General features: G+C 42.3%; 1 protein-coding gene across 12 annotated transcripts in view; it reads left to right on the top strand.

The window, feature by feature from the left end:
- The window catches only part of LRP1B (LDL receptor related protein 1B), a 1,327,274-nt gene that overhangs the window by 712,167 nt on the left and 602,472 nt on the right, over positions 1 to 12,635 (top strand). For all 12 annotated transcript variants that reach the window (XM_073305381.1, XM_073305383.1, XM_073305382.1 and 9 more), the window contains one exon: positions 10,156 to 10,336. In XM_073305381.1, the coding sequence (XP_073161482.1) occupies positions 10,156 to 10,336 (181 nt within the window). The remainder of the gene's footprint in view (positions 1 to 10,155; positions 10,337 to 12,635) is intronic.

The raw sequence follows: 12,635 nt of genomic DNA, 5'->3' as shown, positions 1-12,635 counted from the left end.
CTTGCAGGACTGTATAAAGAAAGTAAAACGAACAGGAGAGACAGGACAGACCCAAGAGTAGCATCTTGAAAGACGAGAAGGGTTATACTTTTATTTATTTATTTTAATATAAACCATGACAGTAGTTTAGAGAATACAGATTTAAAAGATCATACTGCTTTTTAATTACAGGGGAGGGTTGCCATTAAAACAATGCAAAACCCATGAATTTCTGAATCCTGACTTACTCTAAATCGATTGTATTGTCTTTTACATAAGCTTCAGTGATACTGGCAGTAGCCTTCCTTATGTTGATTGATCTTTTTACATTAAAATAACTGTGCTCTCATACCTTCATTAATCCATGCTCCTTGCTCACAGCTGCTGTGCCTGGACAATGATGTGGAGGACATTTATAGGTTTAACAGTTTAAAAAAATCATCAATCTGATGTCTTGCTGTGATTTTCTTTAGTCACCAGTTCCAGCTCCAGTTCCAGTCTTTTGTTTTCTATTATGAAAAGTGAAAGTATGATTGCTGAAAAATCTGTTCTCAGTAGGGCAACTTAGGGATGGCATGAACATTTGGTACGACTTAATTTCAGTGCTTTATATAGATCTATGTCATACTCTTAATAAGTTTTAACATATTTTAAAATTGAATTTGCTACATTTTTATTTAAAGGAAATCATTACAAAAATGAGAAGACAAAAACAAACAGGAAAAGAAAATATTTAAATTGCAAGGATTTTGAAACCTTGATAATTCTATTAACATGATAATGAATCCAGAGATATTACAAACTCATAGAGAAAGGTTGTTAAACAATTTATCATATTACAAGTTCATTGAGATAGTAATGACTCCTTTTACAGATGCTATTATTGCATTTGAAGTGTGTGGCAGCCCAGCGGAATTGATATTTCATCTACGGGGTAAAACTGTAGCACTTTACCTTAGGCCGTTGTTGATGTCATTCAGTGTATCATGTACTGGATTTCTGCAAACAGAAAGGTTTTCTACCCTGCTCCGGAGTTAGGATATGCACATATTTTTGTGACACAGAAAGAGACCTAAGGTCTGTGTCTGGTCCTGGAATTTACCACTCTTTTGGGGAATGAGAAATGTAATGTGGTTTACCACAGCAATGATCAACAGAAGTGGGTTTTGTGTGAGAAAGTGTGCTATGTAAAGAGTGAGTCCTGAAAAAAAAAGCTGAAGGACTATGTGACCATTGTTGCCTGGAGGGGCCACACTGAGAATGCTCAATCAGCAAACTGCAAAGAATGGGACAGACAATCCCTGAAATTGGTGGTTATTCTAATAATTAGATTCACCAAGCCAGCAACAAAATAGCTTCTACAACACCTTACTGGTTACCCAAAAACCAAAACCACAGTTCCCTCAAAGCTCCAGCCTTGGGCTCCCACCCAGACAGCTAAGTCAAATATGATTAGGATGACTGAAAATCTTGTTAATCATATATAAAGTTCTACCAATCCCAAGAGATGGGATACATTACGCACCAGGACAATGACTATTTCAGATCTTACCCAAATACATGCTTACAGCCAATTCTTATTAACTAAACTAAGATTTATTAAAAAAGAAAGAGTATTGTGGTTAAAAGATTGTTATACATATAGATATGAGTAAGGTTCTTAGGTCAAAAGAAAAGGAGTACTTGTGGCACCTTAGAGACTAACAAATTTATTTGAGCATAAGCTTTCGTGAGCTACAGCTCACTTCATCGGATGCATTCAGTGGAAAATACAGTGGGGCGATTACTGCACATTTTTATCTGCCGGGTTAGTCCCAGACATCTATCTAATAATAAATTTATTTTTACATTATTATATTATTACATCTATGTAATAATAAAGTTATTCCCATCAGGGAACTGATGTGCAGGATCCCCTGGGAGAATAACATGATAGGGAAAGGAGTCCAGGAGAGCTGGCTGTATTTTAAAGAATCCTTATTGAGGTTGCAGGAACAAACCATCCCGATGTGTAGAAAGAATAGTAAATATGGCAGGTGACCAGCTTGGTTTAACAGTGAAATCCTTGCTGATGTTAAACACAAAAAAGAAGCTTATAAGAAGTGGAAGACTGGACAAATGACCAGGGAGGAGTATAAAAATATTGCTCAGGCATGCAGGAGTGAAATCAGGAAGGCCAAATCACACTTGGAGTTTCAGCTAGCAAGGGATGTTAAGAGTAACAAGAAGGGTTTCTTCAGGTATGTTAGCAACAAGAAGAAAGCCAAGGAAAGCGTGGGCACCTTACTGAATGAGGGAAGCAACCTAGTGACAGAGGATGTGGAAACAGTATGTACTCATTGCTTTTTTTTGCCTCCGTCTTCACAAACAAGGTCATCCCCCAGACTGCTGCACTGAACAGCACAGCATGGGGAGGAGGTGACCAGCCCTCTGTGGAGAAAAGTGGTTTTGGACTACTGGATGAGCACAAGACCGTGGGACCAGATGCACTGCATCCAAGGGTACTAAAGATGTTGGCAGATGTGATTGCAGAGCCATTCACCCTTATCTTTGAAAATTCATGCCGATCGGGGGAGGTCCCGGAAGACTGGAAAAAGGCTAATGTAGTGCCCATCTTTAAAAAAGGGAAGAAGGAACTACAGACCAGTCAGCCTCACCTCAGTCCCTGGAAAAATCATGGAGCAGGTCCTCCAGGAATCAATTCTGAAGCACTTAGAGGAGAGGAAAGTGATCAGAACAGTCAGCATGGATTCACCAAGGGCAAGTCATGCCTGACGAACCTAATTGTCTTCTGTAATGAGATAACTGGCTCTGTGGATGAGGGGAAAGCAGTGGATGTGTTTTTCCTTGACTTTAGCAAAGCTTTTGATACAGTATCCCACAGTATTCTTGCCAGCAAGTTCAAGTATGAGCTAGATGAATGGACTATAAGGTGGATAGAAAGCTGGCTAGATTGTCGGGCTCAATGGGTAGTGATCAATGGCTCCATGTCTAGTTGGCAGCCTGTATCAAGTGGAGTGCCCCCAGGGTCAGTCTTGGGGCCGGTTTTGTTCAATATCTTCATTAATGATCTGGAGGATGGCGTGGACTGCACCCTCAGCAAGTTTGCAGATGACACTAAACTGGCAGGAGAGGTAGATACGCTGGAGGGTAGGGGTAGGATACAGAGGGACCTAGACAAATTAGAGGATTGGGCCAAAAGAAATCTGAGGTTCAACAAGGACAAGTGTAGAGTCCTGCATTTAGGACCAAAGAATCCCATGCATTGCTACAGACTAGGGGCCCAATGGTTAGGCAGCAGTTCTGCAGAAAAGGACCTAGGGGTTACAGTGGACGAGAAGCTGGTTATGAGTCAACAGTGTGCCCTTGTTGCCAAGAAGGCCAATGGCATTTTGGGATGTATAAGTAGGGGCATTGCAAGCAGATCGAGGGACGTGATCGTTCCCCTCTGTTCAGCACTGGTGAGGCCTCATCTGGAGTAGTGTGTCCAGTTTTGGGCCCCACACTACAAGAAGGATGTGGAAAAATTGGAAAGAGTCCAGCGGAGGGCAACAAAAATGATTAGGGGACTGGAGCACATGACTTATGAGGAGAGGCTGAGGGAACTGGGATTGTTTAGTCTGCAGAAGAGAAGAATGAGGGGGATTTGATAGCTGCTTTCAACTATGTGAACGGGGCTTCCAAGGAGGATGGATCTAGACTGTTCTCAGTGGTAGCAGATGACAGAACAAGGAGTAATGGTCTCAAGTTGCAGTGGGAGAGGTTTAGGTTGGATGTTAGGAAAAGCTTTTTCACTAGGAGGGTGATGAAACACTGGAATGCGTTACCTAGGGAGGTGGTGGAATCTCTTTCTTAGATATTTTTAAGGTCAGGCTTGACAAAGCCTTGGCTTAGATGATTTAGTTGAGGATTGGTCCTTCTTTGAGCAGGGGGCTGGACTAGATGTCCTCCCGAGGTCCCTTCCAGCCCTGATATTCTATGATTCTATGAAAGTTGCAACCTGATTAAACCCATATCTAATGTCTCTTGTCATTCTTTTGGCATAGTCAGACAACAGCCACAGTCCTACTCCATTTCTGACTCCAGATGAGCAAAAACAGTTTGAATGCTCCCCTTCCTAGCCAGCTACAACTGAATGAGCTCTTCCCTTTTTCCGTCCCTTCCTACAGGCCTGATGCCCACTAAAAGTCTAGAAGCAGGGCTGGTTGTGCATGCTGCAATTTAACGCTTTCCAGCCCATGTTGGATTTGTGTACCTTATCACAATTGATATTTGTCAACACATTAAATATATTCAATGTTTGTTTACCTTTGTTTATTAAATTTGTACCCTGAGATAGTGTGAAGAACTCATTTTAGAAACTTCAAAATAAAAATATTGCACTGTATGTAGATACCAAAATTACATGTTTATCACAGCATACAGTGAAAAATGATAATGGTACTATGGATATGGCCATAATGTATCAGAATTTATATCTGTTGAAGTAAATGAATTGAAGTAAAAGGCCCATCGTTTCCCTTATGAAAAAGTTAATAAAGAAAATTGATTAAATAATGAAATTGGCCTGTTAGGGCCTTCTTCTGCATTCCTCTTGCATCCAAAACCTGTACTGAAACAATATTTAAGGCCATTGATGTACTTGGCATAAGAGGTGGAAGTGGGTTGCAAAGGTGGCTTTAAGCCATCTTACGTTCTCTGGACCCTGGGGCCATCTGATTGCTGAGTGGTCCATGACATACATTAGAACAGCATCAAGGCTGCTCTAATTTAAATTGGTTATAAGTGCCCAGACCATATTTCTTAAACAGGAGTCAGGAGAGTGTGGCATAGGAGCTGCTATGGATTGATGCTGCTCTACATAGGAAAAATCTTCAAAGGGTTGGTTGTGCCATATTACAGCTGCTCTGCACCAGTGGAATAGTGCAAAATAGATGAAACAAGGCCGAGGATATGGCCTTTTCTCCTTCTGGAAGAACAGGTTGAAACATATTCAAAATTTGCACAGCTCTTTATATTCAAGGTAGATAAATTGAAATTCCATGCAGTTTAGTATGTGGATTTTCCAAGCAAAATTTAAAAAATGGAAGCTTTGCATGGATCTCCGTGCAGAGGCAAGCCTCCCTGCCTAATAATGTGTAATTTGCTCACATTGTGTGGAAGAAATTAAACTGTACATTTCTCCAAAAATTTTTTTTATAAAAATTACAGTTTGTGGTGACAGCACTGCCTGACCGTTATAGTGTATGGCAACAGCAGGTCCTAGTGGTTGCAGTCTGTGGCAGCAGCCCTGCCTCGCAGTTATGAAGTAGGGAAAACCTGGGCCTTCCAACTCCACCATGATACAATGCAAGGGGCCCCTTTGAGCACTTTAATGCAGGAATTATGTGTGGTCTGGCTAATGCTCTCCAAGGGCCTCTTCCTACTGCTTTTCCCCTCCCATGTCAAGGCTGGCACTTTTCCATGGGTTTCAGCAGGTTAGGGTGTCTCAACTCTGTGCAGCAGATCTGCTCCTGGGAATGCCTTCCTGGCATAATACCTCTGCAGAAGCGAGTGCAGGGCTGCCTCTTGCCACCAGCCCCCTGCTGTGCTGGAGAGACTCTCTTTTAAGTCCCTCCTTCAACTGAAGCATGCCCAGGAGGCCTGTCAGGGCTTCCTGATCCCAGAGTTGTCCCACACTCTTAACTCTCCATTGTGGGTTTATTCATGCCATCATAATATCTTTAAAACACATGATATATTTTGCAGAAATATGTTGCTGTAGAAAATTTCCTATGCCACACTGTTGTACAACATTCTGCATGCCTACTGGCTGCTATCCACAATACTTCTGTTCCCACAGAGAGGCTGCTGAAATACAGTGGTATTGGCAGTATATAGTTTGTGAATTGTTTTGGGATGTTATGTTGTTATGGTATGCTGCAGCCTGGCAGAATCATCACAGAAATGGGCACAGAACTACTGAGTGTCTCTTCACAAAAACTGGGTATCATAATGGAAAATAAAAGTATGATATGTTTCTCGCTCAAGATGATGGATAAGTAAGATTTTTATAACTGGGTCATGCTAAATTAGAAAAAATGTTTTACTAGAATATCTGTTAATATATGATGTATTCAACTGACAATTAAAAATAATGAATTCAACTTTATTGAAGTAATATTAATACAATATCACTCAATGCTGAATTTAGTTAAATGCATGTAATTAAATGGTGATTTAACCTGGTGTTAAATAGGTAAAAACACATCAAGATTTGGGATTTTTAATTTACAAGGTAAAAATGAAGGTGTGTAGTTCCTTAGACTCCAGGGTTCTTCGTTATTTTGATGTTGTGCTTTCAGAAGCTTCAGAAGCGAAGAGGCCACAAGAGGAAGCGACAGTCCAGATACTTTCCGATTATGGAACTTATAAATTCCATTGAAAGCCAGTAGAAACTGAAAGTCCTGGACATTGTACATAATGCACTCTTAGGGACAACTGTTTTCAACAGTGAGAGGAGACATACTAGTGCACTGATACTCAGATCTCAGTGGTTCAGGAGCCAAATTAGTGACCAATATTGCTCCAAAGAGTGACAGTAATGTGAATTCATTATTTCATTTACTATTTTATATATATTATTCTTAAAGAAAAATGACTAAACAACTATTCTACAATTGGCTAGCATCCTGATTGTTTAATAACAGGTTGGTTAATAATTCAATCACTGTGTTTTAATATTATGCGCTGCAAAGAGCCACAGGAAGCGCATCAAAGAGCCACTTCCTGCTCCATAGCTTCAGTCTCAGTATGAATGTATTAGTTCATTTTCCAAGACATATATATGGGTCACGTTTCAGAGTAGCAGCCGTGTTAGTCTGTATTCGCAAAAAGAAAAGGAGTACTTGTGGCACCTTAGAGACTAACCAATTTATTTGAGCATAAGCTTTCGTGAGCTACAGCTCACTTCATCGGATGCATACTGTGGAAACTGCAGAAGACATTATATACACAGAGACCATGAAACAATACCTCCTCCCACCCCACTCTCCTGCTGGTAATAGCTTAGCTAAAGTGATCACTCTCCTTACAATGTGTATGATAATCAAGTTGGACCATTTCCAGCACAAATCCAGGTTTTCTCACCCTGCGGCCCCCCCCACACAAACTCACTCTCCTGCTGGTAATAGCTTATCCAAAGTGACCACTCTCCTTACAATGTATATGAAAATCAAGGTGGGCCATTTCCAGCACAAATCCAGGTTTTCTCACCCCCCACCCCCCCCCAAAACACACACACACAAACTCACTCTCCTGCCACAGCAATGGTTCCCTCAACCCACCCAGCAATATTGTTAACCTATCCAACTATACTCTCAGCCCAGCAGAAGAAGCTGTCCTATCTCGGGGCCTCTCCTTCTGCCCCTCCACCGCCACGAACATGATACAGTTCTGTGGTGACCTAGAATTCTATTTTTGACGTCTCCGACTCAAGGAATATTTCCAAAATACCTCTGAACAACATACTAATCCACAGAGGCCTCCCTACCAAATTACAAAAAGAAGGATTCTAGGTGGACTCCTCCTGAAGGTTGAAACAGCAGACTGGACTTCTACATAGAGTGCTTCCACCGAAGTGCACAGGCTGAAATTGTGGAAAAGCAGCATCACTTGCCCCATAACCTCAGCCGTGCAGAACACAATGCCATCCACAGCCTCAGAAACAACTCTGACATCATAATCAAAAAGGCTGACAAAGGAGGTGCTGTTGTCATCATGAATAGATCGGAATATGAACAAGAGGCTGCTCGGCAGCTCTCCAACACCACTTTCTACAAGCCATTACCCTATGATCCCACTGAGAGTTACCAAAAGCAACTACAGCATTTGCTCAAGAAACTTCCTGAAAAAGCACAAGATCAAATCCGCACGGACACACCCCTGGAACCCCGACCTGGGATATTCTATCTACTACCCAAGATCCATAAACCTGGAAATCCTGGGCGCCCCATCATCTCAGGCATTGGCACCCTGACAGCAGGATTGTCTGGCTATGTAGACTCCCTCCTCAGGCCCTATGCTACCAGCACTCCCAGCTACCTTCGAGACACCACTGACTTCCTGAGGGAACTACAATCCATTAGTGATCTTCCTGATAACACCGTCCTGGCCACTATGGATGTAGAAGCCCTTTACACCAACATTCCACACAAAGATGGACTACAAGCCGTCAAGAACACTATCCCCGATAATGTCACGGCTAACCTGGTGGCTGAACTTTGTGACTTTGTCCCTACCCATAACTATTTTACATTTGGGGACAATGTATACCTTCAGATCAGCGGCACTGCTATGGGTACCCGCATAGCCCCACAGTATGCCAACATTTTTATGGCTGAATTAGAACAACGCTTCCTCAGCTCTCGTCCCCTAACGCCCCTACTCTACTTGCGCTATATTGATGACATCTTCATCATCTGGACCCATGGAAAAGAAGCCCTTGAGGAATTCCACCATGATTTCAACAATTTCCATCCCACCATCAACCTCAGCCTGGTCCAGTCCACACAAGAGATCCACTTCCTGGACACTACAGTGCTAATAAACAATGGTCACATAAACACCACCCTATACCGGAAACCTATTCCTCCCTACATGCCTCCAGCTTTCACCCTGACCACACCACACGATCCATCATCTACAGCCATGCTCTGCGATACAACCGCATTTGCTCCAACCCCTCAGACAGAGACAAACACCTACAAGATCTCTATCAAGCATTCTTACAACTACAATACCCACCTGCGGAAGTGAAGAAACAGATTGATAGAGCCAGAAGAGTTCCCAGAAGTCACCTACTACAGGACAGGCCTAACAAAGAAAATAACAGAACGCCACTAGCCGTCACCTTCAGCGCCCAACTAAAACCCCTCCAACGCATTATTAAGGATCTACAACCTATCCTGAAGGATGACCCAACACTCTCACAAATCTTGGGAGACAGGCCAGTCCTTGCCTACAGACAGCCCCCCAACCTGAAGCAAATACTCACCAACAACCACATACCACACAACAGAACCACTAACCCAGGAACCTATCCTTGCAACAAAGCCCGTTGCTAACTGTGCCCACATATCTATTCAGGGGACACCATCACAGGGCCTAATAACATCAGTCACACTGTCAGAGGCTCGTTCACCTGCACATCCACCAATGTGATATATGCCATCATGTGCCAGCAATGCCCGTCTGCCATGTACATTGGTCAAACTGGACAGTCTCTACGTAAAAGAATAAATGGACACAAATCAGATGTCAAGAATTATAATATTCATAAACCAGTCGGAGAACACTTCAATCTCTCTGGTTACGCAATTACAGACATGAAGGTCACTATCTTAAAACAAAAAAACTTCAAATCCAGACTCCAGCAAGAAACTGCTAAATTGGAATTCATTTGCAAATTGGATACTATTAATTTAGGCTTAAATAGAGACTGGGAGTGGCTAAGTCATTATGCAGGGTAGCCTATTTCCCCTTGTTTTTTCCTACCCCCTCCCCCAGACATTCTGGTTAAACTTGGATTTATGCTGGAAATGGCCCACCTTGATTATCATGCACATTGTAGGGAGAGTGGTCACTTTGGATGGGCTATTACTGCAGGAGAGTGAGTTTGTGTGTGGGGGGCCGCAGGGTGAGAAAACCTGGATTTGTGCTGGAAATGGCCCAACTTGATTTTCATACACATTGTAAGGAGAGTGATCACTTTAGATAAGCTATTACCAGCAGGAGAGTGGGGTGGGAGGAGGTATTGTTTCATGGTCTCTGTGTATATAATGTCTTCTGCAGTTTCCACAGTATGCATCCGATGAAGTGAGCTGTAGCTCACGAAAGCTTATGCTCAAATAAATTGGTTAGTCTCTAAGGTGCCACAAGTACTCCTTTTCTTTTTGTGGCACCTTAGAGACAAACATTTATTTCAGCATAAGCTTTCGTGTGTCATCTTCAGGGACGCTCCTGGGGCAAGTCAGCTACTCTTCACTCCTTACTGAGGAGCAAAGACTTAATCTAGCCCCAAATGAGCAAAATAATTTCAGACTTTATTTATACTGCCTTTTATCCATCAGTGATTAGCTGAAAAGAAACATCAGAATACTAACATATAACAGTAATTCAAACTTTTTTTTTTAACAGATCTTGATAATGTTGAAGGCATAGCAGTGGACTGGATTGGAAATAATTTGTACTGGACAAATGATGGCCACAGGAAAACAATAACTGTAGCCAGATTGGAGAAAGCCTCTCAAAGTCGGAAAACTTTGTTAGAGGGAGATATGTCTCATCCGAGAGGAATTGTCGTTGATCCTGTCAATGGGTATGAAGTCATTTAATTTATTTTACTAGTTTTATTTTATTAAGTTTGTCTCCAATATGAATACATTTTGTGTCAAATTCCCCTCTCTGACAAACACAGCCGCTCTTAGAAATTTGGGCTAAATTATGCATATTAAAGAAGCTAGCAGACCTATGCATTAAGCATTTGATTCACTGGTACTCTGCTGTCTTCCAAAAAGCACAGGGCCTGTGATGGGGCAGATCTCCCCCCTGCAGCGCCTCTTGCTGGTCGTCCAGGGAATTAGTGTTTTCAGCCTCCGGAGCGCCCCCTGCAGGCCGGTGTCCCACCTGCCACTGGGCCCCAAGTCCCTCCCGGACCCCGGTGCCCCTTTCATGCCGGGGTGCTGCCCCCTGTGTCTCCCTTCCGGGAACCCCGCACCCTCTATCCCCACCTTACCTCAGTCTTTGGCTACTGCCAGTCACCATCTAGCCCCTGCTCCCTGGGGCAGACTGCAGTATAATTGCCACTCATCATCGGCAAGGAAGGTCTGGACCTGCTGCTTCTGCCTACCCTTGGGCTGCCCTCTGCAACCCGAGTATCCTTTTCCTAGGCCTTCATCAAGGCCTGCGGGTTTTTCAGGCCGGAGCTCCACAGATAATTCTGGCCTTTCCCCAGCCCTGCTCCATTTACGTACCCTGCTTAGATCCCAGCAGTCAGGCCCCTCTCTCTCAACATTGGGAGGGGGGGGGGGGAGAGAGAGAGAGAGACTGTGTCCTCCTGGCCCATTACCCTCTTATAAAGACCAGCTGGGCCTTGAATGGGGCGTGGCTGCAGCTGTGACTGTTTCCTCAATCAGCCAAGGCTTGCTGCTTTCCCTATCAGCAGCCATCTCGCGGCCTCAGCCGTCTCTCAGGGCTGATTGCAAGCCCTTCAGGGCAGGAGAGAGTGACCCACCGCTACAGGGCCATATCATGCTCCCAATCTTACAGGTACAAATCCCATTGCTGTCTGTGGGAACTGAACACATGAATCAAGAACAAAATACAGTTTTAAATATTTTAATCCACACTTGTTTGTAAAACTGAGCATGGATTGGGTAAAAACACTTTCCACAAAGTCTTATATTATTCATATTCCACTATCTGAAAAGGACAGATCTAGATCCAATTCAGTGAGCTTATCAATTGAATTTGAAAGGAATGGCATGCTCTTAAGTCTCCTCAGTCATGCAACTAATAGGGCAATATCTAGCTACCTACATGTTTACACATTTTCCAGCTAACTCTTTATCCAAGTGGAACACTATATGATGTGTGTTTGTAATAGTTTCTGTAGGATCTTTGGCCCTGAATTTGATGAATGGATTACACTGATCCACAGAGACATTTTTTTTCATCTGTGACGGATATAACTTTTGGTAATAGTCTTCATAATACTTAACTGTCATAGAATGCCCACAGTGAAAGAACAAAAGAGGGAAAATTGGCATTTAACATAATTTCCCCTTTTCTGAAAGGCATGCCACTTACCATGAAATGGTGCAATACATGTTAATCAGGTGGTTTTGTACTGTATATTATATATTTACTGCTCTATATAGGGACATAGGCACTATATCAGAATTGCCATACTGGATCAGACCCATGGTCCAGCTAGTCTAGTATCCTTTCTCCAACAGTGGCCAGCACCAGATGCCTCAAAGGAAGTTGCAAGAATCCCACAATGAGCAGATGTGGGATAATTCCTATTAGTTACAGATTGGCTTAATCCCTGAAGCATAAGGTTGTCTTCTAAAACTCTCTGTATGCAGGGACTGTTCTTATTTGTGTAAATGAACCATCCCTCTTTGAATCTTACTAATTCTTGGCCTCAGCAGCTTCATATGTGGAACATGATTGTAGCAGTCACAATTAGGATATGTTAAAATTAATATAAATTGGGCAAATATATCACTATTCTACTGTTACTGTAGCAGGAAGAGATCCTTTTAAATTTACTCAAGAAGATAATTTGCCCCTTCAGTATTACTTAAATCTAACAATGAGGGAGACCATATAGAGGTTTTTTTCATGCATTTTAAAGCTTTATTTATTTATTTATTTTAAGAATGGAGTAATCCTATACAACTTCAGATTTTTTACCAAAGAAGTAGAGATAACACTTGCAATAAATGTCATCTTAGTGCTACCCTGTATTCTAAGGGACATACTGGTTACTAGGGATAAACAACAATGACAAAAACAAACAAGAACTGTTATAATGGCTTCAATAAAAAACATCTGTAGATATTTAGATGTGTCATGCAAATGCAGTGCATTTGAAAAAGAAATCGCCATAT

Source organism: Lepidochelys kempii, chromosome 11 (assembly GCF_965140265.1).
Source record: "Lepidochelys kempii isolate rLepKem1 chromosome 11, rLepKem1.hap2, whole genome shotgun sequence".
NCBI classification, from domain to species: Eukaryota; Metazoa; Chordata; order Testudines; family Cheloniidae; genus Lepidochelys; species Lepidochelys kempii.
Note: the sequence above shows the minus strand (reverse complement) of the source record. Positions and strands in the feature narration are given on the sequence as shown.